Source organism: Eurosta solidaginis, chromosome 4 (assembly GCF_040869045.1).
Source record: "Eurosta solidaginis isolate ZX-2024a chromosome 4, ASM4086904v1, whole genome shotgun sequence".
Classification (NCBI taxonomy): domain Eukaryota; kingdom Metazoa; phylum Arthropoda; class Insecta; order Diptera; family Tephritidae; genus Eurosta; species Eurosta solidaginis.
This window is the reverse complement of record NC_090322.1, coordinates 269,206,598-269,222,511: the sequence shown is the minus strand read 5'-3', so window position 1 is coordinate 269,222,511 and position 15,914 is coordinate 269,206,598. Positions and strand designations below refer to the sequence as shown.

Here is a 15,914-nt window from a genome sequence, read left to right as displayed (position 1 = left end):
AGTTCCATTGAAGTAAATTGAAAATTATATGGGGGCTAAGAAAGTGTGGCAAATTTTTGGGCAATATTGTGAATTTTTACCTGAATGAAAAGAAAGAAAAGTACCAATCGTGGCTACTGCCTAAGAGGACCAAAATTGAAGAAAAGGGACCAGCGGACCAAACGGGGTTGAAAAGGACCATTTTTGGTGCAAATGGTCCAAAGTGGCAACCGTGAAAGCGAAGAAAACTACCTTTCAAATTTCTCCACAGGCACTGGTGAGTTTTTCGGTGATGATAGCGTTACCACTTTGGCCAGAATCGCGGATAAAAGAACTGGTAACGATATTCGGTTACATAATGTTCTCGGTACTATTTTATCGGTAACGCTGAGAATCGGGGCGTTAATGTCAACTTGCTTTAATTTTACTATAGCACACCATACATTTCTATCAATTGATCGATTGAACCTGACTTTGTACTTGATTTCCTTTTTCAGTAATAAAACGACCCCTCTCGTATGTCTACTATGAAAGTCGCAGCGAATTAATGTATACGGTGCAATATTAATTTTAGAATCAAGAATATCTGAAGTTATACGTGTTTCTGAGCATAAAACAATGTCCGGATCCACTTCTTCTATCATTTTTTCGAGCTCTGCTTTATTTGCTAACAAACTACAAATATTCAAGTAGACACATTTCAAATCAAAAACCTTTATTACTGGGCTTGTACGCCTTGGTTGCTAAAAATCACACCATTGGCGCGCTTACTTTGTAAATCCATGTGATGTGTTCTTTTCAGTGTTAAAACATTTAAAATATATATATTTCGCCTTTGTTCATATTATTTCAAGTTAAATTCGCAGATAATTCATTTTCCAATTTCTCTTCATTTCGACGGTCAACTTGTAAAGAAAACAAATGTCAAATTCTTCTTCTTATGAGCGCCAGTGTTATTTTCCTCTAACACAAGAATTCTGTTAAATTCCTCTGCCAAACCCAAGAATTCTTGTATTCCCCTGCCAAACACAAGAATTCTGTTATTCCTCTGAACACACAAGAATTCTGTTAACTGTAATTTAAACTCGCACTAAAATACGGGGCTTAATTGGCACAAAGTAATAATAGTTTAACACCTAAGCTAGCTACCCGGGAGAGGTCTTGCAGGGATACGTATTAGCGGGGAGACATGCAACTCTGTTCATACCGCCATTTCTATTTCGTTAAATTTTTTAACGAATCGTTTTTTTGGTAACTCGTTTATTCTCGTTCGTCTCACGCGTTTTTTCCGTCGTTATTTCTTTCATCGTGGATCAGTGAAAATATATAATTTTCAGTGACTGTTCTGGTTTAAAATTTACTGTAAAAGCTTAAACTACAATTGCACTGTTAATTTAAAGGCAAAAAACCATAAAAACGTGCGACTGGTTTTATTGTAATTGAAATAAAAGGGACTTGGTCGCTTGTGCAAAGAAATATCAAAATTCGACGGAGACTGACAGCGACAACGTTGAAAACGACATAAAAAAAATTCCATTTGAATGGGCTCGAAAGAAAGAGGCCAATAGCATTGAACAGCGAGTTGCTTTTGTGAGTGTGTGAGTAACCCAACTGCTTTACCGAAAGAGGTGACAAAGAGGATTCTGTTTCTACTCGAGGCCATGAAAGCCTTTTAAATGTGGAATGCTTATAAACTGTGAGAAAAATAATCGAAATAAAGCCGAAAAATACAATCACTTTTTTATATACTGGAAAAAGATTTATATTGGTAATATCCTTACCTTAAAACTTACCTACCATTAGTGTACTCGTAGTGTGAGAGTTTAGTCCGCGATCTAGACAAGCGTGTGATTGTGTAAATTTTTTTGGGTGCATGTGTGCGCTAATGCATTGGAATCGTGGCTTCTACAAACAGATTTTATTAATAATAACATAGTGGTCTCCCGCTGTTGTAAGTGTCCCAGCATGTCAACAGAGTACGAAGCAAATAGCAACGATATAATGCAGAAATCGTTGAGCAACGATGACGATACCCTAGAAGATCTGGCGGGCTCAGCTAACAATGTGAGTACAGTTCTAATACTGAATTAAAATAAAGCTGAATTAATGATGTTATGGGCTTATGAGTTGTAGTTTTTATGTTTCTCTTCACTCAGTTTTATCTTTCCTTACTCGCATTGGACTTATTACTGTAGAATTTTTCATCAAATATAATACCCATAGAACTTTCTGTTCTTTCCAAATTTTACTCATAATGTCTGCATTCGAATTTCAGTCTCTTTTAGGAAAAGTCAAATCGCGTGTGTCTAGCATAATACCAAGCAGTTTGTCTAAATGGTTTTCTCCCACAACACGCAACAATGATTCCTTGAATGGCAGTTTCAATGTAGGGTCCGCACGTCGACGACGCCGTATTGAAATTGACGATGAGGAATATATCGATGATGCGAACGAAAGTATTGAAGAGGGAATACTTGCACACAATGAGCATAAAGGCCATTTTCCAGGTCGTAGCGGTAATATCAAAGACACGGACGAAGATGATACAGACAACAACAGTGACGAGGACGTAACAAATGAAACCGGAATTCCATCACAAAGAGCCCATTATACAATGAAGACGTATGGTTCTGTTAGGCAACCTCCCAGTAAGCGGTCACGGATAAGTTTTGATGTAAGTTCACTTTATAATTGTAAATTATAATTGCAATTGTCATGATTTTAATGATTAATTCTTTTCAAGACTACAAATATCCATCAGCCTTTAGTGGCCTCTACTCCCGCTATTGGTAACAGTCAACGATACATACCTACTAATACATCAACTTTGGAAGATAAACTGTCAAAACCCACAATGTCGCACACTTTAAAACACCACATGGAGACTACTGCTTATAATCAGCGAGAGTTAGACCAACGAACATCATATGGCTTCTTTCCCACTGCAGCTACTAAGGATGTTAAAATACAGGAAAACATTGCAAGTAAACTGAACAGCAGTGAGAAACTTTTAGATAGCATCAGGTAAACACATTACCGTAAAATGAAATATTGTTTAACTTTTTTATGTTATATATATATATATATATATATATATATATATATATATATAGATATATATATAGATATATAGATGTATATATATAGATATATACACTTATGGCCAAAATAATAGGTGTACACAGCTTTGGTTCTATATCATTACAAGATTTTGCGAATGAAAACAAATCTTGTATGGTAATATTAATAACTTTAGTTACTTATACTAAATACAGGCATGCTTAACGAACGAAACGATATCATTTCGTTACGATAATCAACGCTAATAAACGAAACGAAGTCATTTCGTTTCGTTTATTAACGTTAAGAACGTCAAATTAACGTTAATTTGACGATATTATTAGCGTTGATTATCGTAACGAAATGATATCGTTTCGTTCGTTAAGCATGCCTGACTAAATATATGAAAAATATTATATTTCATCCATTTCAAAGATAACTGTATCATAATAAAAAAATTTCGTTGGTCAAAATAATAGGTGTATGAAACTTTTCTTAAAAAACACCATTGAAATATAATTACTTACTCCACTGTTATTTTAATCACCGGTATCTCCTGCAAGTTTTGTATAACTTAGCTTTTTCCATTGGTCACCACTTTTATTAATTTTTGGCAGATTTCCAATGGAGTGCTATCCCATCCCTATCCTTCATCTTCTTCTAAGGTCACTTTACAAGTTCTCAATAGGGTTGAGATCAGGAGATTTACTTGACCATTGCATACATGTGACAATTCCATTTCCGAACCACTCAAATAGCAACCGAAGAGTATGTTTTGTACCGTTAACATAGTGATAACTCAATCTAAGTGGGGTGTTTTCTTCCGCATATGTCAGTTTAACAATTCGCAAACATCCTTGTACTCCACGGTACACAAACGGAAGAGTTTATGCCACTGTACATCTGCATTGGTGCGGTCCCATCGTAGGAAAAAAATTGCGAAATGTTTTATTTAGCATCGAAGTGAAGATTAATTTGCGTGGGAAGGACTCCAAAAGTACTGTACATGGCGCGAAGGGCAAAGTTTTTTTCTTGACGCACCAAAAGGACAATTAGGCATGGAGAAGGAAACGTAATTGCCGTGAGGCTTCTCTTGTTAAGGTTTGGGTTATTTATTTTGGATAAAGGCCGCAATAATCACTGAGGAGTACAGGGATATTTTGCGAAATGTTAAGCTGTCATATGCGAAGGAATACACCCCACTTAGATTGAGTTATCACCAAGATAACGGTACAAAACATACTATTCGCTTGCTATGTGAGTGGTTCGGAAATGGAATTGTCACATGTATGCAATAGCCAAGTCAATCCCCTGACCTCAACCCTATTGAGAACTTGTGAAGGGACCTTAGAAGAAGACTGGAGTCCTTTTCATTTCAAAACAACCGATTTATTTTGGCAGAAGATGAATGATTGGGATGGGATAGCACTCCATTGGAACCTACCAAAAATTAATTAAAGTCGTGACCAATGGAAAAGGCTAGGTTATACAAAACTTGGAGGAGATACCGGTGATTAAAATAACAGTGGAGTAAGGAATTATATTTCAATGGTGTATTTTGATTTCTAAGAAAAGCTTCATACACCTCTTATTTTGACCAAAGAAATTTTTTATTATGATACAGTTATCTTTGAAATGGATGAATTATAATAAATTTCATATATTTAGTATAAGTAACTAAAGTTATTAATATTACCATACAAAATGTGTTTCATTCGCAAAATCTTGTATTTCATTTCATTTCATTTATTTATTACGGCAAAAAAGCCTAATTCATAAATTAAATTATATTACAATTTACTATCTTATTGCTAAGGTTTTACAATATTCATAAAGTTTTGCTTTAAAAGCCCCGATTTCATTACAACTTTTTATATCTATAGGCAGTTCATTGAAACTTTTTAGACCTTTATAAAAAATATTTTGCTGATCTATTTCAGTTCTGAATAAAGGCAGTTTGAAATTGTGTTTATTCCATGTATTAATGTTATGTGTTTGCTTAACTAATACTACGTTTTTACTTAGATATTCAGGTACATTTTCACTTTTAATATTAAATATAAACTTCATAGCGTGAAAAAAAATCTTTTGCTTTACACTTAAGCAGTTCAAACTTCTCAGCATATCAGCCGTACGCATGTATTGATATACATGCGCGGTTCCAGGGGGGAGAAACTGGGGGCAATCTTAAAATATTAATTTGTCCAAAAGTGTGCAGAATTTCATTGTAGGATGAAATTGAGGCTGTGAGGCTAGAAGCTAAATAAATAAAGTTTTCCGAAAATAGGACCACATCGTCTTGTTTTATGATTTAATTTTTTTTCAACAATTGCATCATGTACAGAGTAAATATTGACTGTAATGAAATATATAATAGTAATATACATAGTAGTTTCTTATCACAAAACGGATTTTTACTAATTTTTAATTTTTCTTGCGTGGTCTACTATTTTACGTTATCACTATATATATTTAAAAAAATGTTCTCCCCTTAGAAGTGCTGGTGGAACCGCGCCTGGATATAGAACCAAAGCTGTGTACACCTATTATATTGGCCATGAGTGTATATGTAAGGCGAGATAACCTCCGAAGAGATTTTACGCCGAGCTTCAATCCCAGTTTGCGTTGTGCTCCTTTTATTTTTTCCTACAAATTGGAGGGACGGGACTTACAAGCTTCATACCGCCTCCGAACGGCATCTGCAAGCAGATGAGTTTTCACTGAGAAGCTTTTCAAGACAGAAATACACTAGGAGTGTTTATTTACATTTTAATACATTGGAGGAGTTTATTTAAAGTTATACCGAAAATGTTTGTACATATTTTATTCCGATTATGTGTATGTCAAAAAAAGGTTTGCTTAGAAGCTTTTCATATGGGATATATCCTTGGAAGGCTTCTAACACCAACTTGCATATGGTCCATCCCTGTTAAAACTGTTACTTTCCATGGACTGCCGTTGAGTGAGTGGTCGCATCCATTGAGCGAAGCACTGTTAACACAACAATAACATCTGTTAACACAACATCTATCTTGTATCCAGTAGTCGACCGCTTTGTGTCTGTGTTGACTTTAATATAGTAAATAAATATATAAATAAATATTACCACCACCATATAGAACAATCGGCCGATAAAACAAAAATCAAAATTTTTAAGGTAGTATTTTCTAAAGAAATGAAATCTTGTCTAGCAAAACGCAGGTGTGATAATAAAATTATATCATTAATATTACGCCGTTTTGTGAAGGGGACAATTAAATTAATGTAACTTTTTCAGCTCAAGGCGTACTTTGCATCTACCTTCGACGTCTCAGCTTCATAAAGAACGATCGATGGGGCTCTCTAGCCTGAAGCGACAATCACTGAGTGGTGTTACAGATATAAAAAAACATAACGCGGAAACACTAGTAACAAATAATTCAACCATAATAGAAGCTGAAGATGAGGCACAAATTAGTCAAAATTATCAGTCTGATGTTAAAGCTAGCCGTAATTTAAATGGAAGTTCATTATCAATTGTCGGCACCAAGAAGCAAAAATTAAATGGTACGGATGAGGCAGATGAAACTAATCCAGATGTTGATTCTGCTTCTGAGTGCAGTGAAGGCTGTGTCGGAAATATCTCTGAACTCCCTAATAACGTGTCATTAAAACAACATAACAAAACAGGTCTATTCAATATGTCGAGCTTAAGTTTTCTGAATGGTAATAACAGTCGTACCTCTTTTGGGAATGGCATTAATTTCTTTTCGCATTTAGAAGGCCGTAAATCTCTGTTTTCGGGTGGAATGCGTGCTGGTGATCCATCAAATGCATTAAATAATTCAACACTGTCATTGACGTCACTCAATAGACGACAATTTAATGCATCTATTTATGGCAGTACATCTGCTCTAAGTGATAGTCGATTGCTAAACACATTTTCACCTTTCTACAAAGGGAAAACAACATATGGTGGAGCTGCAGCATATAAAAAATACAGTTCTGGTGATGGCGCCAGCAGGGTTTGTAACATAACACCAACAGTTATACGCCCTACATCGAGTTTATCAACACTATCATCATCGAATAACTCCCTTGCAGCAACTACAGGGGCTAATAACCCACTGAGTGGTGCAGAAAACAATTCGGCCATATCCAGCACTGCTAAGCGAATATTAGATTTAATAAACGATTTTGCCACACCTATAAGCGAGGCTAAGAAAATGGCTAATACAAATGTTAAAGCAAATCCGCTCACTATACCACGAGCCAAGTCTCGTTTGAATGAATCGGACTTACAAACATCACGTGCAATACGGCTTTCGCAAGTGCGTACACCCTACACACGACCAGCCGTTACTCTACAGCCCATAACACGTAACGCTGAATTTCCACCGCCAATAAGAGAGTTACAGGTACCATCAATGTCACAGTTATTGCAAATGAAAAAAATGCAAAGTACAACAGAACGTTCCCGGCAAATAGCAATGCAAAATAGTACTAGTACCATGCGTACTGTTGTCGGTAGTGGTGAACACCAACTACCTATACTTACCGAAACGCGTGTAGATGATAATACGGAACCAGTATCAGCGCATCAACAACAGCATACAAATAAAATAAAAAGCAAAATACGAACATCGGCGCGAATTACGGCCTCAAAAAATGTAACAAATACAGAGCTTGATGAATTGACACCGACAGTCAACTTACCTAATATTGCGTTTCCACAAATGCAGTCCGTGCCAACATTTGACATAGATATATGTAAGACTCAAAATGTAGTACCAACGGCTATTATAAAAAATGATTTATCTAAACTTGATAATATCTCAAAATTAACTGATGGTTCGAAAGTGAGCTCAGCTATTAGTAATACTAAAACTAATATCCACAACATGCTCACTAGTAAAACTAAAACCACGTTTGATATAGGCAGCAGTAATATAAAAAGTGGGATTGTGGACCCCGTTGTTACAGACACAAATTTGAATTTCAAATTTTCATATCCTTTGGTGATTCCTGGAATCGCTGCTGATGTCTCATCGCCGAAAATGGCTGTTGCAGCTGTTGCAAGCTATATATTTAGTCCACCAGCTACGGTCTATTGTGGAGAATTTGAGAACACTCCATCACCTCCTCAGTTAAAGAGTGGTAGTGTGCTTGACGCTCTAAAAAACCCAATTAATTTACCATCTGAACCGAAAAAGATTGCAAAGGCTGCAGAAGATACTGAGGTGAAAATTGGTTTCGGCGATCAATTCAAAAAGTCTGCAGCGAATAAATGGGAATGTGAAACATGTTTAATTCATAATGAATGCACTTCACAAAAGTGTGTGGCTTGTGAAACCCCTCGAAAGACAGTAGCATCTATCAATCAAACTGCTCCGCAATTATCTTTGCCAGCTTTTCTAAATGCTGGATCATCGACATTTGGCGGTCAGTTTAAAAGGCCCTCTGATCAGTGGGAATGTGAAGTTTGTATGATCCGCAACAAAGATCTAGACGTTAAGTGTGTTGCTTGTGAGACGCCACGAAAAGGAGCTGCAGTCTCCACACAATTTTCTGGGAAACCCTCCAACAGTTGGAAGGCTAATACTTTCGGAGATACGTTCAAGCCTAAACCCAACACTTGGGAGTGTCCCACTTGCCTTATTAACAACAAAAGCGATAGCAACGAATGTATTGCATGCCAAACAAAGAATCCCATCGGCAGTAGTAGGGCTATGAACAGCAACGTCTCCGACGATAAAGTCGAAAACAAAGCCACAACATTTAAATTGGGTTCCGCATCCGCGGATACTGGTTTCAAATCACTTGCTGCAGCTCAAATGTCTGCCAAATGGGAGTGCGATGCATGTATGACAAGAAATGATGCAGCTCGTAATAAATGCGTTTGCTGTGAACAAGCAAAGCCAGGTACCACAACCCCTGATGTTCCTTCCAATGGGCCGAAATTTACATTTGGTACAACTGCCTCAACCAAATTTACATTTGGATTTGTAACCCATGCGAATGAAGAATCGTTAACAGAGTCAAGTGAAGCAGTAACATCTGCAGCCATATCTAATCAAAAGACTGATGGAGTAGCTACAAAGGGATTTGTTTTTGGAAGCAAACCAAACACTTCCACTTCGTTACCAGGTACTGGTTTTAGTTTTGGCATACATCCAGTCTCTGCCACCACTAAAAATGTGACTAGTAACAAGAGCATTGAAGGCAAGGACATAACAGATAAGGGCAGTTGCTCCCCTGCAACGATATCAGAAAAAAACACCAGTGGATTAAGGTTTGGTGCTGGTTATACTTCTACAAAGGAAGATTTGACTACTACGAGCACAAGTTTTAAATTTGGTATACCATCTAGCACTGGAACATCAAATACGACAACGGCTTCATCGCCTGTAGTTAAATTCAATTTGACGGTTCCAGTGACTTCTTCCGGGTCTGTGAAATCTGATACCACTGAAACGCCTAGAATCAAAACAACAACTGGAGAATTTACCATTGGAAGCAGTAGCATTGCAAACACCACGTCACCACCAACTGCTGGATTTTCATTTGGCGTACCCGTCCAGAAAGTGGACGGGCAGAAAAGTAGTACGACAACAGACAGTGTGAAAAAAACAACGTCAACATCGTTTACTTTAAGCACCACAGTATTCACTCCGTCGACCCAAACAGCTACGACATCAGCGACTGCCACAGTCAAGCCGATGTTTAGCTTCGGCAGTAACACACCCACAGCTTCAACAACATCATCTACATCAACCGGAAAATCTGCCACTATTGCTAGTTCAAATACTGCAAACTTTTCAAACCCGAAAGGAGAATTTAGTTTTGGCAATAGTATATCGGGTAAAGGGACAGCTTCTCCAACCACTAAATCGATTTTTGGTAGTTTTGTCACACCTAGCACAACAATTTCCGCGGACAATTCTGTTGGTACATCAGTCCCCACTTCAACGATGCCAAAACCACCAGCAGCGCCAACCAATGTGTTCGGTACGTTTGGTGAAAACGCATCTTTGGTTAAAGCAACTATTACCTCAAAAGCATCTACACCACCTCTAGCGTCTACACTTCTACCAACAACAAGCACAATTACCTTTGGTGGGACGCCGTCAGCAAGTGTCGATTCAAAACCCACTGCATCAGCAACAATGATTTTTGGTAGTGCCAGTAACGCTGCGACGGGTAACAAAGCCACTGGTTCTGATCAATCTACATTTGTTTTTGGTTCTTCAACGTCTAATGCTACTACTACACCAGCGAGTAACACATATCCAAGTGGTACCGGCATAAGTTCATCCGGAGCAACTTGGCCAAAGGGAGGGTTTTCATTTGGTGCATCTGTTGGCAATTCTAGTACAACGAATACAAATGAATCATCAAAACCTGTATTTGGTAGTTTTATAGCTTCTGCTACACCAGCTGCAGCGGCTTCTATGGCCATTCCAGGCATTAGTGCTGGCAATTCAGTTTTTGGAAGTACCAACGTTAGCAATACTAATACGGGAACGACTGCTACATTTGGTAGCGTCGCTGCTAATGCTTCAACGGTTGGTCCAGCCCCAATATTCGGTACTGGTGCTTCGACAGCTCCGATGCAGGCCACCCCAAATCTCTTTGGAAATGCGGCAACTAAAACATCAATTTTTGGTGCATCACCATCTTTTGGTAGTGGTAATTGCAATATGAGTAACAATACATCAACCTTTGGTGGAGTTGCCAGCTCTGCAACATTTGGTAGTTTTGGTTCGACGACATCATCGAGAGCGAACAGCGGTGATGGTGCATCGGCAGCAAAGAAATCGGAACCGGCATTCAATTTTGGTAGCAATACTTCACAAATCGCATCAAGTGTAAGTAAATTTAAAAATATATTTGACTTAGAATACGTACATGCAAATGAGGAATTATTTCTCAAAACTGATACCTATTTAGCCTTTGATTTGGCGTAAACTCGGTCTGTTCATATAATAATTCGACACGTTAAAACTTCAGGTTCTTTGTGTACAATATCTTGAATCCTTATTTTTAAAGTAAATTTTGGCGGCCATACGCAATGGGTGGAAGTGTGACCGAGATTGAGATGGGGAAGGTGATAGGGACGGTAAGTCGCAAAGATTCTGAGTCAGATTAATAATTTTGCATTTAAATGCAACACCAACGATTTGAGCCAAATAAGTCCAGAAATATGTCTGGTTCAATTTATTTATTTATTTATTATTACGGCTGTTTAGGGCTAAAATTAAACTACTAAATACAATTCATTATTACAATCACTTAGTTCACATTGAATATGCTGTCGAAATGCCATGTGATTCCGATCAGCATATTTACTAGCGTGACAAACGGACGAGTCTGGGAGCCGCTATTTTAAGCGAGGTTGGAAAGGACGCGTTTCCAATCCTCCAGTGCTCCCAGCATAAGGCAACAAAATTTGGAACATATATTTTTCTTTTAAATTGGTATTTTAAGTGATTGGATTAGTCTCCGATCGACACAGTTAAACATGTATTTCGATGTTGGAAATAACGTGCATCCAACCACCCCTCAACTTCGTTTAGTAATGACTCTATCGGAATGCATGCAGATTCTGATCAGCGCAACTCAACATATAATGGGAGGTTGAAAAGGACGTGTTTCCAATCCTCCCTCTTCCAACTTTTGTTTAGCCTTATTTTCGTTACTTATTTACTTATTTATTTGTTTATTTTTACGGCTTATTAATCTGCAGGTTGGAAAGAACGTGTTTCCAATCCTGCCCCGAATCACACTGAAAGGGCGTGAGTCCCATCAACGCAGCAACTGTTGGTCTGAGACTGCGGTTTCGAGGTTTTGTCCCCCAACCCTCCTTTTCTGATTTATGTATGCATTTTTTCCTGTCGGACGATCCATTTTTGGTTCATACTTCAGCAGCTTAAGGCTTAGCTGGTTGTGCATACCCCATCATGTGTCCGTACATGAAAAATCCAAAAAATAAGGACATTAAAACTTGTTTACCTTAGCGGGAGAGTTCTACAGTGCTCTAGCAAACTTTTTTGGAATGTTTTCAAATTTTTACTATTTTTTATATGATTTGGAAGTTCGTTAAAACTTTTTAAGCCTTTATGAAATATATTTTGCTTAGATGAACGAAAATCCCTAAAAAAACGCAAGAATTCTGCGATCGATTTTTAAGTAACTTCCCGGTGAGCTAGAGACTGGAAACTTGGGCCGTGAGTCAGAACCCGGTGACAATGCAATATTTTATCAAAAAAAAATCCGCTAGGTGGGGCACGGATCGAAATATTGAGAAAACTAGTTTTAAATTGGGAATCTTGCAATCGATGTTTAACTAAATTCCTGGATATCTAGAGACTTGAAACCTGAAATATAGTTTAAAACTCGGTGACAGTGCAATGTTTGATCAAAAAATTTGAGCTATGTATCGCACAAGTCGAACTATTTAGAAGATTAGGCCATACCTTCATGGCTAGCCTTCTGAGTGTTGCAGGCGTTGTAGAATTCCACCTCGTTGAAGGCCCAACTCAGTGCACGTCCTTGCATACTTTTAGGCATATGCGACTTTCACCACGATTCTTTTAGACTTTCAGGCGTATACGAATTTCACCACGATTTTCAGCTGTGCAAATTAAGTAGCTGACAAACGAGGTGGAATTCTCTTGTTATGATGCGAGGGGGAATTCTGTTGTTTTCGCCAGTGTTGTCAGCGAAAATTCCACTAATCCCTTAAGTCTTTAAGGCCCAAGTCCTTTCAGGCGATCGCAACTTTCACCACACGGAGGGAAATCTATGGCTCGATCACACACACCTATTGATACTACATTAAATAAAAATTGTTAATCCTGGCCCATCAATAAATATTTTTTATTTTATTTATTTAATTTTATACAGTCTTGTAGACCTAACTTATTTGAATATCTATGAGATCATTATCTAAAAGGTAGTTCTTTGCAATAATTATACAATAATTTCTTAAATTCATTGATGTTTTGGCATTGTTTTATTTCAACTGGAAGATCGTTGTATTCTCTCAGTCCTTCGTAGTATATATTTTTCTTGGCGAACTTGATCGTACTGCCGGCAGGCGAAAGTTGTTTCTGTTTCTTGTTTGGTAATCGTGAACCTCGTTTTTGTATATCAGTCGGTCGTTTAGATATTTCGGCTGATTTCCTATTTTAATGTTATGTATAAATTTTAAAGTATAGTATACGATTATTTGTTTAACACTTAGCCAATTTAGGCCCTCAAGCATTTCCTGTATTGGTGTATCGTAACTTTTCTTAAGGATAAACCGCATTGCTTTATTTTGCTTCACCTGGAGTTTTGAGATATTCGAATCCGCTAATATGAATAAAATTGTAGGGCAATATATGAAGCGAGGCTCTATAATGGATCTATATACCATTACTTTATAATATTTGCTCACATGTTTACAGGTTCGAAACATGAATCCGGTTTTTTTTTTTGATATTTTAGCTTCTGTATATTTGAGGTGCTCATTAAACTTTAGTTTCTCATCAATTATTATTCCAAGGTATTTCATTTCATTTACTTTATGAATCGTACAATTTGCTATTTTCAGCGACGTATGGATATGCTATCACTGTACGAATGATGAATCAGTATTGAACTGGTATCCAAACAAAGTAGCGTAAGAAATCAATTAACTATTGATAAATTCGTCATTCTTAAAAAAAAAATTTTATTTCACTGTTGCCTTCAGCATGATTCGAACCCTGTTCGTATGGGCTATGAGCCCAGTGCTCTACGATTAGGCTACGGTATGTCATGAAATTTTCAGAGGGATATTAAAATATATGAAATATAAAAAAATTTTAAATCCAAAAAGCATTTCAACAAGTTGTAATATTGCTCTCACGTCTCACGCCAATATGAAATAGTACAGTGCCGTCCATAAATATTTTTCTTATACAAATAAAAAAAAATTGTGAAGTACCATCAAAAAAAATTTTAAATTGCGATATGACTTTTTATTAAATGCATAAGATATAGTGGATCCATTCTAAATAGATATCGCACGAAATACGTCGCTATCAATAGCAAAAACGATATAGCAGCCCAAGCATTTCCCTCAGTGCACGATTTTTTGATGTGTAAATTGAATAGCTGAAAGCTGTGAAACTAACCATAGCAATACACAATGCAAATACAAGACACAAACCCGTCTGGTGAAAAATGCCACTATATCCAACAGATGTCGCTGGGTGATGCACCATAGCCAAGGAAATTACGGCGACATCTGCTGGATATAATGGTCATATACATATAACCAGAAGGGTTTGTGTCTTGTATTTGCATTGTGTATTGCTATCGTTAGTTTCACAGCTTTGAAACTCAATGGCCCGTAGTCATAGTCGAAATAAAATAGAGTTTTATTGGTTTAAGCATGGTTCTAAATTAATTATCATTTTGAGTTTCTTATAGTCCACTTAAACACAATTTTATCTCTAAAAAAGTCTTTTAAATTTAAAATGACATGAGCGCGATTTAAATTTTTTAAAATAGTCAAAAGTTTGGAGAAATTAAACAGATTGCTATTTAAACGCGATAAACTTAAATGGAAGTGAAAAAAGGCTTCCCCGACAAGCAAATATACGTCAGGAACTAATTTATTATACCTAGAATGCGTATTAATATGTTTGTGGCGAAAATTACACAATTTTAAAATGTGCGATGGTTACTTGGCTCCACATATGCGAAATCTTTAATTAAGACTATTCCGCATTCATTGATATTTGTGAGTTTTAATATTTTAGTATCTTTTGAGGAAAAAGTATCATCCTATACTGATTTTGGCATTAAATTTAGAAATAAATATTGGGAATTATTTACCACAGACGTCGATTTTTAATACATGTCAAAAAATTTCGGGAGAGGTGTCAAATGACGCGTTTTAATTTCGGAAGCAATAATCCGAAGGCGGCAAAGTAATACTTTTACTTTGTCAAGATATTTTTGCAAAAAAAAAAACGTTTAATACTTTCATGTGGTTGATGTAATTTTGGTGATATTGTTGTACACAGAAAAGAATTAACTAAAAAGGCGTTGTGCGCTGAAACAATTTTCACCAGTTACGGCTGTGAAAGGGAATTATTCGGTTTTTTGTGAATATCTATTTAAAAGAACAATTTCTTATTTCCGACTTCTAATTATTGAATTACATTACAAAATTCTTGAATTCAATTCTGCAGGCATTTCCTTTTGTGTCTTCTATTCCCCTTTACATTTGCCAATTCCTCTTAAAAGAAAGCGTGAAATAAAACACGGAATACAGCAAGAATTAACAACAAAAATTTTAAGAACTGCTTGGGAATTAAGGGACTTACACTTTGCAGGTCCATGTACAATGGCTCAACATTCTAGGTCACTTCTTTCCTATGGAAAACTATACTAAACTCCCTTTATTTATGCTGACTTTGGGAAGACAAACCTAAATTTGATTTAACCTGATTATCATTGAATGTTGTGCATACTTATTATTATACTTTAACGGTTAGGGCCACCTAACATTTAAAATTTGCATCAATTTGGCCGTCACATCTGTCTTAATGCAAACAACTTTTCTTACAACATTCTTACAAACTATATAAACTATTCAACATGAATACGAGTGTATGAGTGAATAGCCTTGTAGCTTCCTTTGCTTTAAGGAGCCCAAATCCGCTTTAACTACCTATTCGTTTATGTTGCGAGATCTAAATAATTTTTTAAGAACGAAATTAAGGAAATTTTCTTTAAATAAGTACATATCAGAGCTGATGAAGAATGAAATCATTTGCTTTTTGAAATTAGAGCTTTTCTACGAGAATTATGCTTTCATTTTTTTAATTCTACAATCATGCAGAGAAATAAGGATTTCA

General features: G+C 36.6%; 1 protein-coding gene across 5 annotated transcripts in view; it reads left to right on the top strand.

Moving 5' to 3' along the window:
* Positions 1-1,250: 1,250 nt before the first annotated feature.
* The window catches only part of Nup153 (Nucleoporin 153kD), a 54,409-nt gene continuing 39,745 nt past the window's right edge, over positions 1,251-15,914 (top strand). For 4 of the 5 annotated variants that reach the window (XM_067786077.1, XM_067786075.1, XM_067786079.1 and 1 more), the window contains exons 1-4: positions 1,251-2,043; positions 2,255-2,653; positions 2,723-3,003; positions 6,317-10,886. In XM_067786077.1, the coding sequence (XP_067642178.1) occupies positions 1,945-2,043; positions 2,255-2,653; positions 2,723-3,003; positions 6,317-10,886 (5,349 nt within the window). In that variant the 5' untranslated portion in view covers positions 1,251-1,944. The remainder of the gene's footprint in view (positions 2,044-2,254; positions 2,654-2,722; positions 3,004-6,316; positions 10,887-15,914) is intronic. The other variant, XM_067786076.1, reaches the window with a different exon arrangement.